Here is a 21518-nt window from a genome sequence, read left to right on the forward strand (position 1 = left end):
TTTCCCGTTAGAAGTCGAGCCTCCAGAGGGAAAAGGGGAGGAGACCAGGAGGATCTCTTTCCACATACCGGCTCATGTCCTTGGTATTGTCTTTTTACTTGCTGACCACTTAGTTTTAAGTAAAAAATATTTAGGAAACATGCATAGGAGGATTAGAGTAGAAATAACATCGTCTACACCAGTGCAGCTGCATTGCTTGTCACCATTCAAACACAAATGTTTTGTAAAATTGCCAGTTTGCTTGCAAAGTATTTCAGCAAAATCCAAGTAAGATGAACTTCACACCTGGCCTTTGGTAAGCATTATTCCTTCCTATTTTAACATAAAAAAGAAAATCTGAAATCTTTCATACAAAGTCATGCCCGTATTCGCCCTCTACCATAACAGCATGTTAAAACAGAAAATATGCTGTATGAAAAGTATGGAAGATTTAAGACCACAGAAAAATGCATCAAATAATCACATGAATGTTTATTGAATATGCACATTAAGTACCAATACACAGAATACCGAACTGGTTGCTACAAGAAATACAGCAAACGCTTTTTAATAATCTGCATAATGTTGAATTTGTCTGCCGCACATTAGCATTTCTCAAGGTGCTTTTTTTTTGCTGCCCCAGTAACATGACTGAAGAGCAACTGCAAACAGATAATGGACTACCACTCACTGAACGGAAAAGAAAAGGAAAAAAAAAAAAAAAAAAAAAAAAAAAAAAACACACAATGGACCCTCCCTGCCCGCTTCCACCAGGAATGACTTTCATAAAAAAGTGCAGTGGTGACAAGACACTGCTTAAAGAAGCTGAACGCAGAAGTTGGTCAAGCGTCTATCTCTCAGCAAAGGGAAGCAAAGAAGGTATGAAAATGGGTCGAAAAGACGTTGGTACAACCAATAAGCAGAAAAGAAGATGGGCAGCAGATTCTAAGTCAGGGGTGCATATAGTACTGCAGCTTAAGGCAGTCAGTGGGGTACATGTAGTGGATCCATCTAGAAAACGCTTACAGATGGTGAAGACGTCATCAATGTTTTGGCCTTCAGTTGGGAAACTGATGTTAAACTTCTAAAGTGGCTGTGATACAGGTCAGATACAGATTAAGTGACCATGGGAATTGGATCAAGGGAACACCTGCCATAAAGCCGTATTTACGCATCACAGACTCCTCCCCGGCCAACCCCAGTTCAACATGGCACATTGTAAATATGGGAATGCTGATTGTAAGATGGTAAATTACTATGGTTATTAATAAGATAGATCAATAAAGTAAAGTTTTCAGGGTTTCTGAAAAATAAATGTGTTTTACCTTTTAATTACTGCGTTTTTTCTGTTCCCCTAGCAGCAAGATACCTTTAGGGTGAACCCTGCTCTTTATAAGCAAGAAAGAAAATCAAATCTAAAAGGTATGGTGTCCTTTTCAAGTGGCAAACTGCACCAAAAGCACAGCGGTTGAAACCAATGGAAAATAACTTACCACTGCAACAAGTTATCTTCTCGGGTAGTGGGAATTTAAGAAATTGCAAAGACCTCTGCAGGGGTAGTATTTGCTACCCCTAATCTTTTGAAGAACCACAATATGTGTGCCAAGCGTGTGTACAGAGCCGGCTTTTTACAGAATTGTATTTAGTATTTTGTGTACTTAGCAATGCATGGCATACATTAGAGCCATGTCACATGTAATGTTAGCTGTAATTACGGGCTGTGAGGGAACCACTCATTAAACCTGAAGACTGTGTTCCATATTTGCAATTCTCGCGATCACCAAATCACATGCTGCATATTTCATCCAAAACACTTTTCAAACTAGACAAACAGTGTGGCTCACTCCTAGCAACTTTTAAACAACTTTTCTTTTTATGGATATGAAAGTAACATAAAACTCCCCAACGGCATGATATTTATATCGATTTAATGTAGCAGAATGTAACTTGATTACTTATGTAAGTTTAAGATGAAAGGACTATAATGGTTAGATTACCAACGCAATATTGCAAACGTACATATATACAAACAGGAGTATAAAATTACATGTAGCATTTAAAAAACTCGATTTTTCAATGCACTTAGGATACAAAAATACAATTCTAAAATGCCTATTTATTTAAAATGGAGGCGGTAAACACTATTTTTACTTAGATAAAACTTTTAAAAAAAGTTATATTTTACATTGTTTGACAGAGTAATAACGCTTGCAAAATGGGTTCTATTTTTTAGCTGAACCAGACATGTTATTAAGTCATTTTTGCACTGCAAAGTGTGAAACAACTGAAACCCATGTCGCTATTTTGAAACAGTGTTAAGCAGATCCTGAGGTTTCAATCAGCTTCTCTTGGCCAAGCTTGGAACAACACCGGGCTCAGAGGAAAGCTGCATTCGTCTGTGATCGTCGATGAATGCACCAAATAAGACATGAAAGGTATCGCAAGAGCAACATTCAAGATAGCAAAACACATTGTTGTCCGAGACCAGAATTTCTGCTTGAATTTAGTCTGCATATAAAACCCAGTTCGTGGAAACACACTAATACACATTTTAAGTTCCAAACCACCACTGGAAGATAAAAGAGGCAACACGTGTCCTGTAAAGTTGGCGTGTTGCTGAAATGGCTCAAATGTAGAATTTGACTCAGCGGCGAGATGCAAGATGCAATTTATTTTAATTTCCAAAGACGAAAAACACTGTTCTTTTATACTTTATTGCTGTCATAATCACTGACCATCCTTTTAATGTGAGCAAGCTTGTTCTTCAATTCTTTGCAGCGTTTCTTTTTGTTTCGATAGTCTGCAGACTAATGACAATAAGAAAAACACATTAGTAAAATGTACATGCTGCAGAGTGGAAGCAACACTAACATGACCCACACACAATTTTATAGGTCAGACGCAAATCACAAAACACAATGAACATCACACCACGCCACCATCCTGTTTTGGCTGCTTAAGTTGCACAAATAAACTGAAAATCTAACCTAACACAAATAACTTAATATTCAGGAGGCACACCTGGGCATTTCGGCAGGGAAATGCAAGTTGAAGAAACATCTCCATAGCGAGAGCGTTTTGCTATATTTTTGGTATATGCTAAAACACTAGGAAAGGTATTTTAAAATGTAGATACCTCACCTTTTGATGGGTGGTTCCCCCCCCCCCCACTGCCCTGCTGCACGTTTGTCCATTATATCTTCTAACCTCGAAAACTGTCTTTCCGATTGCTATAATTTCAGTACAAAACAATCCACACTTGTTAACGAAGCAGTAGTGCCAGGTCCACCAAGGAATGTGACTGAAACCACATTTGTGGCTTGTATTCGAAGCTCTCGCCACACGGTGGCAGTATTAGCACAAGATGGCACTACAGCGCGCTAGGGTGATATTTTGGTGCAGCCTCTGGAACATTCACATTGGAGTCCTGGGTCTAAAGACAAAAACAGATCTAAGTGCCCGCGAGCAGAGCACACTGACACCTCTTTCCGTCTCCTGAAGCGATCTGAACACTTTAGGGGGACGCTGGATTTTCGGAAAAGGCCTTCTATCAAAAAGACTCCATTGAAGAAATAAGCATGTTTCACCGCCGTCCTCTTATGATAACACCGTGTTTAGGACACGGACTAGGGTGTTCTTCCAACAAAGGTAGAAAGCAAATGCCCCACTGAAGAGAACTTGGTTGTCATAACTAAGCGACTACTTGGGAAAGGCCAGGCACCGCAGGCACTTACTGTCCCGGCATTTCAGGTCCCCTTTCCTGCAGAATACTGATCGACTGGGAGAACTGTTGGTGAAAAAGAGGGATCAGACGGTAGAGCAATTCAAGGTAGGCCAGTACGTTTCGTCGCTCCCCTAAGTAGCCTTTCGAGGGGGTTTGATGTACGTTTATGGACTACTGAATTAGCAGCAACAGAGGGGACACCAACATTTGTGAAGGTGTCTGGCCACAGTTCAATAACGTACACGGTTAAAATTAAAGAAAAATGCTAAACCTGACAGTTCTCGGCCACAGCAAAAATAGCGAGTTTGGGTTCTTCCCATTGCAGGATGATGCCCTACACCATCTCCAGGTCTACCTGACATTTGCGATCAGCTAGGCATCTGTGGTCGAGTTTGTCTGCCCTGGCGTTGAGATCCCTCCAAGTGGTTCACAATAAGAGAACATTTCTGGTAGTCCAGCCACTTCCAGAGGTACTCAGTCTCCCCACACAGGACCCAAGAACCTACTCCCTAGTTTGTTGCTCTAACACATCAGTGGTGTTGCTCATGCACACCTGTGCCAGCATTCGTCAGATGGCAGGCAGGAAGGCATTTAATACCAAGTGAAATACTCAACTCCAGAAAACTGATGTGGAATCTAGCTTCCACCAATGACCAGGGTCCTCTGATCTCCACCTTTCCCAGACAGCCTCCCCAGCCCAAAGATGATGCTTCCACCATGCCACTGTCAAATCTGGGTAAGATAACACGAGGGGTCTACCATTGACCCAACTGCGGTTTACCAACCACCACTGCAGATTTTTGGAGTCTCCACCGAAATCTGGATAGGATCTGTCTGAATTTCCTGGTACTGGGCTTCAGATCCCGCTGTGGAGCCTGAATACACCATCTAACAAATTTCACTAGCAGGATGCAGAAGGCCAGCACTTCCAGTAGCTTCCGAATCATCCTCATTAAGATCCAGAAGAGACTGAAACATTTTCACAGCCGAATAACCTGATCTCTCAGTTCCAGCGGAAAGGCATGAAATTGCAGCATATCCAGAATGGCTCTGATGAATGGGCACATCTGCGGAGTCAGATGTGATTGTGGTATGTTGATAATGAATCACAAGTATGTTAGATGGTTCACTATCGAGTGGAGGTTGTCTACATCTGCCAGAGGCGAGTCTGCCCACACACAGTGGTCGAGGTATGGGAAGATTGGAAAATCTGATGTTCAAAGGTGTGCTGCAACCACTGTTATTACTTTTGAGAAAACCAGAGGGTCACTGGTGAGGCTTAAGTGGAGCACTGAATTCACAATAGAAATGCTCCTGGCTAAATATGAACCACAGATCATGCCTGTGGGCCTTCAGGACAGGGAATAAGCTCTGGAGGTCCACAGCCACCATCCAGTTTCTGGAGTCTAGAGCAAATAGGACCTGGGCTAGAATGAGCATCTTGGATGTGTCCTGCTGCAGGAAGGCGTTGAGTGTTTGCCACTCCTGGAGCAAATGTTGGATCCTGCCTGTGACTGGGTGCTGTGTGTCGGAAAAAGCACACTGCAACTGTTTTTTATTAAGGATTGTCATTAAACTAACAGCGATATTGTGTACAAATGTGCAGGTTAAAGCAATAGGAGCAACAAACATATACAAGGCAGTGGGGGTGCCTGACATTCGAGATGGCAATATGAAAAGAGGTATAAGGAGATAAGCATTCAATGACAACGCCACGTAAACTCAGATTTTACAATTGTGGGCGCACACACGAATTGGGCAAAAAGAAAGAGGCAGTACTGGAAAGGCACACTAAAGAGGTTTTGCAGCGGTTACTGGAAGGATGAGGGACTGAGCTGCACATTTGTCCCGGATGTCCAGGGTGCTGTTTTTGTGAGCCACAGCTCAGCCACGAAAGGGGTGGGAAAGCTTCTTGGGCCGGTGGCTGGGTCTGATGTTCACAGACTGGAATAGCCCTAGTGTATCTCTGCAGGGGGCAAAATTGTTGATGAAATTGTCTGGTGGGTAGACACGCCCAAAAACAATCCTGTGACTTTCTTAAAAAAAAAAAAAGATGCAGGGCAGAATCTGCTCTCCCCCCACCCCCCAAAAGATGAGCCATCAAATGGCATATCCATTAGGAATGCCTCGATATCCCCAAAGGAGCCCATAGTCTTCATCCAGGCATGGCACCGAAACACCACACTCATGCCAAACACCCAACCTAAGCAACTGGTTACGTCCAAGCCAGAGATCATCACAAACTTTGCTGCATCACACCCATCCTGGACTGATTGGTTTAGGGGTGCTGAGAGGTCATCTGGAACTGCTGGCAAAACCTGGGTCATCGTGTTCAACAATGCAGGAGTGTTTTGATAGAGGACACTGCTGGCCTTGACAGAATGCAGAACTAGGCTTACAAAAGAAAATATGCTTGCAAAAAGTCCCCAATGCTTTTGAATTCAGGGTCCCGTGGGGTGGTAGGGAAGGTATTAAGATTTATTTATTTGATGGACACCCGAACCACCACACTAACCAGTGTGGGATACAATGTCAGAAAATCAGGTTCGCCTGCCGCTAGTCTATGGTGATGAGTGACCTGCCTACTGTCGGGAAGTGCAGCGCATGGTTGTGCCCAAGCACATGTCCAATAGGGCATAAATGAGGGTTTTGTTAAATAGCAAGAGGTTCAGTAGGTGCCTGGCCAGTTTGGAGAACCTCTGCAATGACATTAGTCTCTATGTCCATAGTAGGAAGTTGAGTCAAACAGTGAGCGAGTTGCTTTCCTCTGTTGCAAGGCCAGTAGAAAAAACAAGGCCAGTGCCTGGGGAAGCACCAAGACCACTGGCATCCTCTATTTCTTCACACTAATTGTCTTCTTATTGTGGAAAAAATTCATCCACCTCAAACTTTTTCATTGTTATCGGAGTCAGAGACAAAAATATGATAAAGGGCCGGAGGTCCTGCTGTTTGATGAGGGCATGGTGTCAGTCAGAAGGACTGCAGAAAAGCTGCACTCGGGAGCTACCAGAAAGCAGCCTTGGCAGAGCTAAAAGCTGATTTGGCTCAGAGTTGGTAAACACAATGGGTTGTGGATCCTCCTCCAGCATCTGCATCAATGCGAAAGGACCAACACAGCAAGTGGAACTGGAGTCACAGAGCAAGACATAGGTTTGCGAAGCACAGACAGCAGTGATGACAGACTCAACTCCATATCCTTAGGAGTCAGAAGGTGTGGCAGAGGGAACTGGTAAAGTGCTTAAGATACGCAGCATGGCCTCCTTAAATGCCTCTAATTGCTGCTAGTCACTGAAGGACCCACAAATTCAGGGTGCATCAAGACCAGGATTAGAATCTGCTCTTTAGTAGATGAGCAAGGTGCATATTGATGCCATCGCACCTTCTCTGGAGATCAGGAGTGGTGGGAATGGATTATTATTATTTTTTTTCAGACTGACTCGAGGATTTCGACTTTGATGAAGATCTGCTGCAGGAATGGGACTTTCCTTTCAACTTCGACCAGTCACAGTGTGGATTCTTCTATCTGGTGCAATCATCCCAGGCCTAACAGTCAAGTTCGTACCCTAAGCACCACACCAAGCAAACATTTGTTTGCAACTGTCCCTACACACTTCAGTTGTTTTGGGAGGTGACATTTTCCCTTGCACACTGGAAAATGTTTGACTTTTTAGGCTTTTTCTCACAAATGTTCGAAGGAGTTACTTTGTATATGTGACTGAGGGCACAAAAAGAATGGAACAGATGCCAGCACACATGGATGGGACTTATAAGCGTATTGGCGTCCCTTCCACAGTGTAATGCCATTGGTGTGCAGCAGCATGACGCCACCTACCAGAGTGCAGGAGTACTTGCTTTAAAGTTTCCAGATCCAGTCTGATGCCTGGGGACTATTCACAATGCGAGGAGTCTATAATTAGAAGTATGCATCAGACGTCCCTCACTTAAGACCTTCTTGTACTATGAAAACCTCCTTAGCCTTCGTTTTTGACATATATATATATATATATATATATATATATATACTATTTTTTCATCTTTCTTAACGAGAAAATTGACCAACTCCTTTAGGATTGCTGATTTCTAGAAAAGCTCTAATATGTTGATTATGGTTATGAACAGCTTAAGACATATTTCCCCTACTTCCACGACTGTACTCATGTTTTTCAATGTCATACTGTAGTTCTCTGCACAAAACATTCTAAAATGTATGTACATGCTAAACCAACTTCTTCATTGTGCCTCAACCAAATCATATCACTTACCAGAACACACGCTTTTCTGCCAGTCTGATCTGGTGTGTTGTATAGTGTTCACTGATGGTGTAGGTTTACTTACTAAGAGTTACTTAAACGCTAGGAAAACAATTTTGCAACACAAGACACTTTCGAGTGGCTGTTAAAGTTACTTACAGCTTTCACTTCCTTTAGTTGATTGAATTCAGCTGCTGCTGCCTAAAAATCAACAAAAGAAGCATAAAAGAACCATTAGGATTCTGTGCACATCAAGAAGAATAACACCAACTTTAAGTTATCTGTCAGTACCACCTCCTGTTGAGCAGAAGGCTGGTGGCCCACAGAGTTGGGAGACACCCCTCTGCCTACCACTCAGGCCACAAATCTAGGCATTATCTTAGACACTAACCAGTCTATGGTCACCCAATGTACTTCTGTAGTTCTGTAGTGACCTCGTACCTTGGCATTCTCAAAATGTGGCACCATGTGCTATCTTTTGGTACTTGCACATTAGTATTAGAACTTTGGAATGTTGAGCACTTCATTGAAGACAATGGAATGCTCCAGGATCTAATGGCTGGTAGAAGCCCTGAGCATCAACATTCCCATGTTAGCCTTTCACAGCTGTTGCTGTGAACAAAGGCCTCAGGGAGCCTGAGGGGATTTCAACCCTCCTCCCCCCCGGCTCTGCGAGGCCATGGTTTCCTTAATTATAACATTTTGCACTCTAGGGGCAGAACGTTCTACTAGCCTTATAGCCCTCCTTAACAGGCTATCCTGGCCATTAAAGGCCCGCTCCCTAGTTAAAAGTTTTCGTCTTCGGCTCGGGCCTTTAGCGCTGGAGGGGGCCTTTAGATGCAGGTACAGACCGCTATGGAGGGCTAGAAGGCTATATTAGAAACCTGTAATGTGGGGAGCTCCATTGAAGACAATGATGTGTCTTAGGGCTTACAGCAGCTAAGATAAGCCTTCTGCTGCACCATTCCAATGTTTGTCTTTCTGCGTTTCTCTTTTTAATTTTGAAAATTCTACCCTCAGAGAGTGGAACGTTCTAGTAGCCTGATAGCCCTTCTGCCTCGGGCTATGTCAGCTGTTAAAGGCCCTCTCCCTCGTTATACGCCCAACCTGCAACTCTGGTTCAGGATCTTTACAGCCAGTATAGCCCTCGGCAGAAGGGGATAATCCAGTAACATAAGGCTACCAAATAGCCACCCAGACTACGTAAGTGCTCTGCAAGTATTCCTATTCATCTCAAGAGACTCCAGATTAAACACAATCGCCCAACCTGTGTTCAACTTCCCTGCCTGTACCCCTGGTACACCCCTTTTCAGATACATACATTTACTACTCATTTCCAAAAATCCCTTTCCAACTAATTTGTCATTATCAGAGTGCTCTACAGCTCTGGACCCCAGACCTTAGTAATGGAAAGTTGCTCTAGAGGCTATTTCCCGTCTTACACTCCACCTCTCCGAATCTGGCTTCTGGTTCCTGGTATCACTCTAGGATGGGAGGTCACAACTCCACTTTTCTCTTCATATGACTGATTCCCTTTTGTTGTTTGTGGGGAAAAAAAAAAAAAAAAAAAAACTATCTGAAAACCCACTTATACTGATTTGCTGTCTTCTGGACTCCAGGAAAAACTGGATTCTTTTCACCGCACTATGATATCCTACTTGAGTGAGTTTGTGTACTCCAAATCTCAAAGAACATACCTCAGCAACAACATAGGCTACTTAAATTGAACACTTCTACTGTGAAAAACTCATTTATTAGGACATTATGGGTTGAAACCAAGCTGTAGCTCCAATAGTTAGATTAGATAAATGCATTTAAGCTAACAATAACATCAGAATCCCTCTGCACTTTCTTATTTAAGAAATAAGGTCAGAAATTATTAGCAGCTAACAGACAGTCAAGACTGACCAAAAAGGAATAGTGATCAAATTATACAACAAACTGCAGTTCAATGAGCCTTCAGCGATTACCACCTACTCCCTTAACAGTGACTGCAGAGTAACCACTGTTATGTTCATTAAGGTGGTGTGATGCCACGACCCAGCAAAGCCCTACAACTAATGGCTCTAAAGCATGTGAGAATGGAAGGTGCAGTCTATACCATGCTCAATTTGTTTCATCCACGCAGCAGACACTTTCATTCTGCGAAACTTTTTTAATTCTAGAAATTTATGTATAAGATAAAGGTATTTCAAGAAAAATATTACACAAGCTACGCTGCCCCTTTAAACCTATACACCATATGTTCGTTTTGATTTCATCTGGTGAACTGCCTGAAGTTATGGGCGGAATGTGGAACAACATACCTAACCTACACTGGCTTGACTGTAGTCAAAATGTATAGAAGAGAACTCTTTGCAGTCTTAAAGTACTGGAACTTCTGCAAATGATGTCACTACAACATTTCTGTCCCTTTGCGATTTTTTCAATTGTTGCTTGACTAAACATATCACTGCAAAGTCATGCTTGCTGCACTTGAAGCAAACTGCTGTATCAATATGGCATTTCCAAACAAGTTCCGATTTGTTTACCTCCTGAATGTGTTTAAATAAACATTACCCTGTATTCCTTGGTATTTTCCGGATGCTCATCCAGCTCTCTCTCCAGCTGAGCTATGGCTTTACTGATCTCCTCCAAGTCAAGTTGTAGCCTTTTGTACTCCTGGAGGTCAGCATCAAATTCCCGCTTATATTCTTGTCTTTGTTGGTCTGAAGAAATAGGAGGGTATAAACTGCAAAACAAATTGAATACATATAACCAAATATTAAATATGGGCACTCTAAATCATCATATTTAAGGGACACTGAAAAGTTACAGAATGTCTTTAAAAAAGATTAGCCAGTGCAGTTCTTTTTTAACAAATATCAGTTTGAGATGAAGTGCTACATGGCTGCATATCAGAAACAGCCAAGTGACACATTAGCTAGGCAAATGTTTGCCAAACAAATCCAGTTCTTTAATTTTTCCATACAGCGTCACATCTTAACTCTAATCAAATTGAATCACTCTTAAGCTGCAGTCCAAAACTATTCCCTTTTTTCACTGTATAATCTCTGGAGTACAGGGCGCTTAATGTGTTCTCATCAGAAATTCAGTTACTTGGAATTGGGCGCAGGCAGGGGTCTGGACATACACGCGAGCTGATTTTTTGTCTCCAGCAGTCATTTCCCAGAGCAAATTACTGCCTCTGGCAAGGGTAAACAAAATTACTTCCTAGTTTTAAGGTCTCGTGTACATACGGCTGCTGAAAACAGACCTATTGAATTCAATATAGCCTTAAAGTGTGTTGTGTGAACCCTTGCTTAGGATTCAATAGCTGTGTATCTCAGTTCCAGGCTTCCGATTCAATGGCTGCCGCCTTTCTGTTTTGCATTAGGCTCAGCCCTACCATGTTTTCATGGGCGAGTTGCAACCTTCCACTGCTTGCACCAGAACCCTGCATTCTAGTCTATGGGGAGCTATTATCAGCCATTGGTCCACCCTTCCCACTTTTTCTGCTTTAGTTATTAAAAACAAAATCCTCCCGCCATCTTGCCCCATCTCCTACAGCCTCCTTGCTCTGCCTGCACTTATATTGGAAGGCAGCTATCTGAATGGTTTTAGAACCATTCCAAGAGGACTCCCTGTTTGCGTGCACGCACTGTGACCATCTTTTTATTAATTTAAAGAAAAACCCTTTTTCAAAGTAGCTGTTCTGTTTACGCGCATCCACGCCTGCATTGCTGGGTTTACTGTCTCTAAGTAACAATGCTGCTTGTAGAGGCCTGATACTTCCTGAAATCTATCATTTTGTGCTAAAAGGAAATCACAGAACTATAGAAGCCATAATAATAGTATATAGTATCTTTAGTAACCACTATTGGTGAATATTGCTTAATCTAGAGCAAAAACGGATGCATTTTATCAAAGGAAAGTGGGCTGTGTAGGTTGGGTATTCTTCCTTATTATCTTAACAATTTACACTTGTGTTCTAATCAGTTATTGTTGACATTAGCTGTGATTCCCAGAAAATACATATCTACTAGATTAAATTACACTTGTATGTAATGTGGTATCAACCATATCTTTCCAGGAGCTTTTCATCCATGCAGATGATTGATAGTTTGTGGTGATTGCAGTTTTAACTTCAAATAAAGCAAACGCTCAAAAGTTAAGATGCTAAGACGCGGTTTGGATGACAAAAAGTGTTTAAATGGAATTGTATTAGTGGCTGCGGAGAATCACCAACTTTCCGTTTTGGAAAAGCAGGGCAACGGGCCAGGACCTTCCATGCTGGAAATCAAGCCATGGTGGCCAGGATTCAATAAGTTTCTTCCTAGTAAACATTTTTAGTGAACATAAGTATCCAGGATGCATGTAATAAAACACAAAACTAATTTTATTCAGTCTATAAATTAAGTGTGGACATGCACTGACAGAATTCGATGCACATAAAGACTCAGAAGGTGGACAACAAACTATTGTGGAAAATTGATTTCTTAACTTAGCATGAAGGCTCCATTTTGTCTAATCTTTAACTCCATTCTGTATATGCTACAAGCAAAATTGTATGCCTTCAGCATCTGTACTTGTTTCGTTTCTTTAAAATGTGCTGGTTTCTCTTAAATGTCTTTGAAACTTTGCAAAGGGCCTAACCGCACCTCTTGTCCTCAGAAATGTTATTTCTGTGCATGAACATCCTGTTCTTGTGGTTCAACTGTGCTACAGGAAACACTTGCTTGAACGTGTTTGGAATTTATGCCGCATGTATAGTGTGGTAAAGTGGGTACTGCAATAAAGATAATGGGGGGGGGGAGTGGTCAGTTGCACCTGGCCGGAGAGTCCGAGACACCCTTTTGGGGGTGATCTGCTGCAGCAAAATAAAATGTTATCTTGAAGCCTACTCCTAATCCTTGTATTCCATCTTGTGGACATTCAGCCTCTTACAAGAAGAGACTCGTAAAGTTATTTCACATTACAACTTGCAGTATTTTATAGTCATCAGCTCATTTACACCAAGCAGAGTAATGAGTAAATATGTGAGTGGGGTGAGGAAATAAGTGCTTCCTCAGGCATTCCACTCTGATTGATTCTTGCTTTGATCGAAGCTGGTGCACACCGTCAACACTGTGGTTCTTGCTGTCTTGTGCCCTAGACAAACTTGATAGGACAAAAGTAGACTTTAGGCTTATTGATTTGAGGCGGAGGAAAGCTTATGTTTCATTTAAAGTAACATGACAGCATAAACTGAAGCCACCAACAAGCCCCAGAACAGGCCATCTAGTGGAAGGGTAGAACTAGATCGATTGAGTGATGAGTCCCTAATTTGACTAACAAGAGCATTGCCTCACCATCCATCCAAGTGCCTTTTAATTTCAGTTATAGTTCGGAATTAATGGGTGACTTGGGCACCCTGCACCGCCGTTTTATTAAATCCCCCATTGTAATAAATCTAATATCCCATGCTTGTTAGAGGCTGATGTGGTATAATTTTCTGACCACTTATTAACTGTTGCTGAGTAGCAACACAATCCCTGACACCGCAAGGGGTACCCACAAGGTCAGTATTCAAATGTGCTGCACTCCCACACTATCACCATTACATTAGTCCAAGTCTCAGAAGTGGAATGTCTTCTCATATACATATCCCCCACAACAGTAACAAGCATTGGCAAAGTCAATTAGTCTCGCCTATGGGCGAAGTATTGGCTTTTCCAATCTCGTGGGGTGACAACGGTAGGTGGGAGTTAACAGAATGGTTAAAAAAAAAAAAAGTGCTAAAGGAGCAAACGTCGGATGCATCAGTGCTTTTCTCTCCCTCCCCCCATCCCCATGGCAGGTGGTGTGCGAGGAGAATATGCATGCTGAGAGAAGGGCAGGTGGGATGGGAATAGGCAACGGAGAGAGGGACATGTGGGAGGTGACCAGGCAACGCACGAGAGGGGTTGGTGAGGGCAATAGGCACGCTGAGAAGATCGGTGGAAGGGGAATATGCATGCTGAGAGAGATAAATAAGGAGGTCCAGAGGGGCATGGGGGAAGGGAATAAGGGGCAAGGGGGTGGCGGAGAAGCAAAGCAGAAAAGGGGTCGGTGGGGGAGAAGCAAAGCAGAAAGGGGCAGGTGGGAGGAGGGAAAAAAGCAAAGCGGAAAGGGGAGGGTGGGAGGTGAAAAACCAATGTGGAAATGGGTGGTGGGAGGGGGAAAAAGCAACGTAGAAAGAGGGCCGGGTGGGGGGAAATAAGCAACATGTGGTTGGGAAAGTGATAAGTAACAGACATGGGGTTTGGGAGGGGTATAAGCAACGCAGAAAAGGATGGCATGGAAAGAAGGAAGAGGAAACAAATTGCACGTGGATTATAGCGCCAGCAGTAGAACCCTAATCCAATGAAGCTTCCAGTACTTGGTCCTTGCTCCAGCCAAAAGTGGAAGTGAAGATAGCTCACGCTGCTCAATTAAAGGCAGCAAGTATGAGGGACAATGAAGGCCATGAATGGTAAGCAATGGGCAGACTCCAAACCCCTTGTAGAATACAATCTCTTTTGCAAGTGAGAGCATGCACTGATGCAGGTAAGACCCTAAAATCCCAACAACTAAATTCAAACCTAAATGGGAGGAGTGCAACTTGGCATCACCAAATGTAGTGTATTTTACTGTATTCACCCCATGCTGAACATTTGTGTAGTCTAGACCAAGGTTATCAAACCTTTTCTGCAATTTGAGCTACTTATGTTCAATGAAAATCAACACAAACTACTAATGTTGATGGTATAGTAGTGAACATGTCAAACAAGATTACATTAGTGGCCCCCACATGCAAGATTACCACAAGTGATCACTTCAGTGCTTCAGTAAGGGTTGTCAGCACCAACGTAGAAAGGATTTTTAAATTTTTAACGCCTCTACATGAGCAATACGCGATAGCCACGGCTGCAATGACTGGCACAAAAGTAATATTACTGAAATTGTACCCTTAATCGCTGAAACATCTTAATATATTTTGGTAATCCATTTTTCACCACCATCAACGTATGAGTTCAGAAAATAGACATATTTACATCTCAAATACATGTTTTTCAATTTTGGGATACATATATTAATTCAACCTAACAAAATCCACTAATTTAGTAGGCTGGGCTGCACAAAGGAAAGCTACTTAGAGATAACTGGAGATCTACCTGTAGTTCCTGAGCTACTTATTGGAGAACCCTGGTCCATACATCTTCCCCATAGAGAAGTTACATCAAGCAAAATAGTAACAGCACCCCTAGTTCACATCTCAAATTAATTCAGTAGGATAATGGTGTTTTTAAGTTGTCAACACACTAACATACAGCACTCTGAAATCCAGTTTGTACAAATATGAGGTTTGGAATCCAACACTGGGCACAACAATATCAAAGCCTTACAACTGTTGTGCTCAGGGGAAACATCTTTCTTCCTGTTACATCTTAGTTTCATCCTCAATCCATAATCATTCTGCTTGCTCTCCCCAAGACATTATCTAATTGTTTGGCTACTTTGAGGTAAATACCAAAACCTCAAGATACCTCTTCTGTTTGGTGATTGTTTAGACATTGTCTTCCTAGGATTACTCCCAATTTGTTAGTAATACACTCAAAGCAATTTTATTATTTTCTTCTTCAGCTCCACTGCAATACCACTAGTTAAAAAAAATAAAAGAAAAAACTAAAAAAAGGGGTGGGAAGGGTCACATTCTTCATGTACATACTTGGCATGCACAAAGAGAATTGCGCGCTGTGTGTCTAAACTGCAACATGTAGCTTTTAATCACCACACTATTGTGAATCCTTTGCTAAATTACTGGCTCAACAACTGAACTTTTCATTGTCTTAATTTACCTGTCTCCCATCATCTCCTTTCAGCCTTACAATGGGCCTGTTTATGCATTCACTTTCTTAGTCTTTCTTTCTGTAATTCTCTGTACAGAAGAGATGTGGACCTGGGAGTGGGAACTGGATGAAAGGACGAACAGACAACTAGTGCAAGAGTGACACGTCTCTTAAAAATGTTCTTGCTAGCTTTGCAGAATCTAGTTGACCATATAAGTGATTTCCATGTATTTCACGGTTTAGAAATATATTTTATGTGGCTATTTCGGAAATGTAGCATGGATCTAGCCCTCCTGGATCTATAAATTGGCAGTAATTAACTTGAATATACCATATATAGTTCTAATCAAGCCTGCCCATAGCCTTTCCCTATCCTTTCTGGCAAACCCACACTGTTCATTAGAATGGTCCATGTCACCAAACACTCCCGATTATCTGCATTTTATGCACATTGATACCCACTCATATACATCTCTACCCATTGACTATCAACATCTCTCTATGAACTTTAAGTTAGTATTTTTCCTAGGTGTCCTTCATGCACCACCGTAAACTAGTTTCTCCTAAAGGCACTAAGAGCCACAAAATTATCACATTAACAGCAAATCCAATTCCTTTTACAATTCATTTTAATGTTTCCATTACACTTCCAATCCAATAGTTCATGTTTTCTTCGCAGGATAGCCTTCCTCCAATTACTTCTTAACATACCATGCAATTACTCTCTAAAATCCATACCTTTATACTGTCATCATTCTTGGAATTCATGGTGGGTAACAGGCCAAATAATTATTCCTTTCACATACATTCTACACTGTACAATGAGGTGCTGCAGATATGCCTTCAAACGCAGTTAAAACCTATCTGCACACACTGATTCCAAAAGATGCTCCAATGGCTTTGGGTCTGATCAAGATGAATAGACTTTGCCATCTAGATGTTTGGGACTAAAAAGGAGCTAAAATATAATCCATGGCTTATCTTTCAATAAAAGACTATCTTTTTTCTTTGGTGTGCAAAGCATGTAAAGAAAGAGCTATAACATATTCTCTATCTTACGCTTTTTGACAAAGTACAGTTCAAAGCCAATAGGAGTTAACATCCATATAGCAATCATTTGTGTACCTACATGAAATAGTTTCAATGTAAGTGAAATTACAGCTCCGTACTTAACCACTGCCAAAGACCTCTACCTGGATCCTTCTCCAAAAGAAGTTTCTCTTTTTCCAGAAGACACTGATTCTATACAGATACAAAAATGTTCCACAAAATTAGAGATTGGTCGCACTCCACTAATATCCACACAAAAATGGCTTTTAGGTGCTGGTGCATTTCTTATGGACTGTACAAGATCATATTTTGGATTTGCTCTTCAATCTTGGGATATCAATACTCATATTTACTATGAATCTGCATATCTCTGAAAACATTTAACACCATATCCACATAGGTTTTCAACACTAAGGATCTGTTATTTTCTTCTTCATTTTCTAAAAGTGAATGTCACCCTGAAGCACAGCATGCAGTCTTGCTTCAGAAACAATTTAGTACTGGATGTCTGAGAAATGACCAATGCCGGAATAAATGGTTGACATGGAAATTGATAAATTTCTCCCACTGTGATAAAAGCTGATAAATCCTTAGGGATTATACCAAGGTTTAGCTCATAGGCTGATTTTACAACTCATTGTGTTTTGCTTCTTTCGACACTAGCAGCAGTTCACCACATTATGAAGAGGAAAGCGATATAGCAAAATAAATGGATTTAGATTTCTCAACCCAAAGCATAATCTTGATGTTCAATAAATTCAATAAGTGAATAGATGTTATAAGTTCATCTCATCATATCCTCTTAAAGAGGACCTATTTCTTCCCAAGGCTAGCACACTTCCCATTCAATAACAGAGGTACAACCTTAGTCTCATTTTCCAACATTTGCACATAAGCTTTCCACACTGTTAGTCCAATAATAAAATTAGCTTTATACCTTTTCACAATACTCGGGCAACACAAGATGCTTTCTAAACTGCTCCTACTTGCAAAATCCTGTTTAGATCATGTTGCCAAGATGGCATAAATTTCCCAACATACTCACTTTTTAAACTAGGGGCAACCCAAACACACTTCAACTTATTACACCGTTATTGTAACATTCTCTTTCTAATGTACATTCCCCCAACTTTCTTTTAGATCTTATACAAAACTATTTCCATAGTATTAAGGTACACAAAGATCATTATTCAACACCTACTCTCACATGGTCACCATCAACTTCAAATCATCTTTTATTATGCACAACGTTTCATTACTTTCTATTTGTGCATTATCCTCTACTTGCAACACCACCTTCATCTAATTTCTCCTCCACGCAAGTACTTTGTGTCTATTTACTGCATGTCACTAAAACATTTCACATTGCCCACACATACTCCTGATCAACTATTGGGCAAAACTTGCTAAATGAATGCTATCACTATTCCCAGGGTCAAGTAAATTATGCAGCTGTGGAGGAACTAATTGTGTAGTAGGGTTGAATAAAAGTATGCAACAAAAGACAAATTGTTCAGAATTTTTCAGCACATTTTCTATGACTGCATAAAACTACCAATACAGTATTAAGTATACACACCATCACAAGTTAGCCATGGAGGCAGATGCTTCTCATGCTGCCTGTTGATCGCTAGCATACTTGTGTGACCTCAGACTCAAGATCGCTGACCCAGGAGGTGCACTCATGCATTGGCCCGAATGTTCCCCTGTGCATGTTCTCAAAATAATAATCCTTTACTATTTTAAGCTTTACCTGCAGATGCAAGAGTAGACCAGTAGCTGCACGACCGAAGTACCATTTGACAACGGTGCCATCTACCTCAGATATAGTGCTTAAGTAATTCGCTGTTATTTACATCGCCTGAAAACTCCAAATGACTTATAATCCCTTCTACAGACACTCAGCATAAAAACATTTAATTTACTCCTACGCGTCCTGCACACAAAGCCAATTTGCCATAAAAAATTTAATAATTCAAGATAAACCACTTGCACAATCCCCACTCACGTTCACATCCTTAGCATATGTATCTACTACACAGGTGGGTGGTCCCAAAGCATCTGAACAAATAATTTCTCTACACCGAAGAGAAAAGGAAAAAGACTGAGCTGTTACATTATAACCATAATTATCAGAACAGGTAATTTTCTCCACTTCCGCCTCTCTTGCTAAAACCGGTTGTTGAATGAGGGAACTTATCCAGTCTTAAGCTGTATATATGATCCCATTTAGTCATTCAGATGTTGATCATGGGACGTCATATTTACGTCAAATACCTGACCACATCCTAACAGATCTTAAAACATGTCTATATGCAATTAATGAAGGCACAGCAGATGATGCAGCACACACAGCGTTTTGACGTAAACTGTAATTACCTGAGAAAAACATTGTACTGGAGTTGCTTCATCATTACTTATGTGCATCAAAGTCGGACCATCTATTATTGTTGAGACACTGTAAAACTCTAATTTCAGTCAATTACTTGAAGAAAAACTAACTTGCCTACTCTTCAAACACGATGTATTTCTTTAATAAAATGCTTCATTAATAAGATCAGTGTTTAACAAACGTAAAGCCTTAACTTTACAACCATTCAGTGGTTCATTTCCGGTACTAGTTAACTTTCTGTACATATACACTGTAGAAGAGCCAACATCCACATTCAGGTCATGAAAGTACGTACTGTGGTTTTCAACAGGGGACCAAAGAACAAACATGTATAACTAAGTTGTGATTGCCACCAATGCATACAAAATGCTTAACGTGAATGGACAAAAAGGACGTTTTTAAAACATACCTGTCCCAGTCTTCATCAAGCTCATCACAGGACTCTCCTCCTGTATTGTAATCTGGTTCATAATAGCTTTTGTCATTTTTTCTGGGTCTTCCTGGCCTCGGTTTTTGCTCGGACTTCTTTGTAGTTGTATCAGACCCACTACTGTTATGCTGATGGGGCGGCGTCTGGCCAACACTTTTTACTGGGTACATTACTTCCGATGTCCTACGCAGTGGTGGGAAAAAATAAGCTGGTGCTCACTGACATCATTAAAAGAAAAACTCAAATAGTTTTAAGTTTAATGTTTTTCTAAACACGGCATTGATACATTTCATAAAAACGTGCCCCATGCAGAGATCCAATGGTAGAAATAAAAAGCATTGACAAAGGCAACTATTTCAGCTTTTTTCCCCCTGGAAATCTTTTTACCAAACTTCAACAATACAGGTACAGCACGAGCAATAATCATACAAGCTTCAGTAACAAAAAGAGAGGTACAGGACAGGTGACTGCAACAGACGCCACCCCAACCCCCAATAATGAACAAGTACAACACAGGCAACAGTATTTCATGTGTCCTCACACACATTGTTCAGTGGCAGGGCAAGCATTTGTCATATCCACTTCAGAAATCTCACAGGCAGATGCGGCAGTTGACTGCATCATATTCAAATAATGTTTACAGGGAGCAGTAATGTAAGCTTCACTCAATGCTCAGAACAAGAAGAGGCAACACATAATACATGGAGTCGCAGTGCGCATATAATGCGCCTATATTGCAAACCCATACCATCATTCTTGATCTCTGATCCCAATCCAGCCTCCTTTTAGTCCATGGTTCAAGAAGGGTTGAGCAGAGGAGGAAAGAGATCCTTTTCCAAACTAGCACTAAACATGTAGAATTCCCTTACCATAAGTACCAACTCGGTCCCATTATCAATTTTAGAAAAATGTAATCAAGACTATTCTTTTTAGTTAGCTTTCCAGTGACAGCTAAAGCATTTAATACTTCTATGGTTCACGCCCTAGCTCACAATGTGTGTGCTTAACAGAAACATTGGGAACTGAGAGAAAAAGGTCAGAGAGGTGACCGCACAATGGCAACAATAATGCAGAATATGGAGGGACATCTAAAATTTTGAGAAACAAAGTTCACCTAAACAAAATTTGCTCAGTGAAATAGACCTCGCAAAGAAGTTAAGGAAAAAAGAAAAACATGAGAAAATACTTTTCCAAAGCTATTTTCTTTAACAGTATGGAATCCTCGAAACGACCCAGTGCAGCTCTTCAAATATCTCACATGTAGGCTGTCTGATGGACTTGAGGGGCATCCTTTAACAACTTTGTTAGGTTACATTATGTTATATTGATTTGTATAGTGCACTAATCACCCAAGAGAGTATCCAGGCACATATTTAGTTTTGTGGCCCCCACAAGGTGATTTTAGGAAGAGGCAAGTCTTCCCCACTTCTTGAGTTCCAAAAGAAACTAGGGAGGCTCCGATGTGTAGAAGTAATACTGTGTTCTTGGGTGCGTTGTAAGAGAACCAGTGACCTCCAGTTTGGATTCTACAGCTGCATTAAATTTGCGTATGAGTGTGGCAGAGCGTAGGTGTCTGGTGGGTTGGTGAAGGCCAATACGGCTGTTCAGGTATACTGGTCTTGTGTTGTGTAGGGCTTCGTACATGTGCATGAGAAGTTTGAATCGGCTGTGCTTGCAAATGGGGAGCCAGGGAAGCTTCCTGAGGTACGGTGTGATGTGGGTGCCGCGTGGGAGGTCGAGAATGTCTTGCAGTGCTGTTCTGGATAGTCTAGAGCCTGTGTAGGAGATGTTTGGAGAATCTGGTGTAGTGTCGCCGTAGTCCAGCATCCTGGTGAAGAATGCTTGCGTGACGGTCCATCTGGTG

The 21518-nt window shown here is 41.3% G+C and overlaps 1 protein-coding gene across 1 annotated transcript in view; it reads right to left on the reverse strand.

The window, feature by feature from the left end:
* Nucleotides 1–456: 456 nt before the first annotated feature.
* OCLN (occludin) overlaps nucleotides 457–21518 on the reverse strand; it is an 84541-nt gene continuing 63479 nt past the window's right edge. The window contains exons 6-9 of the mRNA XM_069224381.1: nucleotides 19634–19837; nucleotides 10513–10684; nucleotides 8113–8154; nucleotides 457–2786 (exon numbers count right to left, since the gene is read on the reverse strand). Coding sequence (XP_069080482.1) covers nucleotides 2685–2786; nucleotides 8113–8154; nucleotides 10513–10684; nucleotides 19634–19837 — 520 coding nt within the window. The 3' untranslated portion in view covers nucleotides 457–2684. The remainder of the gene's footprint in view (nucleotides 2787–8112; nucleotides 8155–10512; nucleotides 10685–19633; nucleotides 19838–21518) is intronic.

Source organism: Pleurodeles waltl, chromosome 1_1, assembly GCF_031143425.1.
Source record: "Pleurodeles waltl isolate 20211129_DDA chromosome 1_1, aPleWal1.hap1.20221129, whole genome shotgun sequence".
Lineage (NCBI taxonomy): Eukaryota > Metazoa > Chordata > Amphibia > Caudata > Salamandridae > Pleurodeles > Pleurodeles waltl.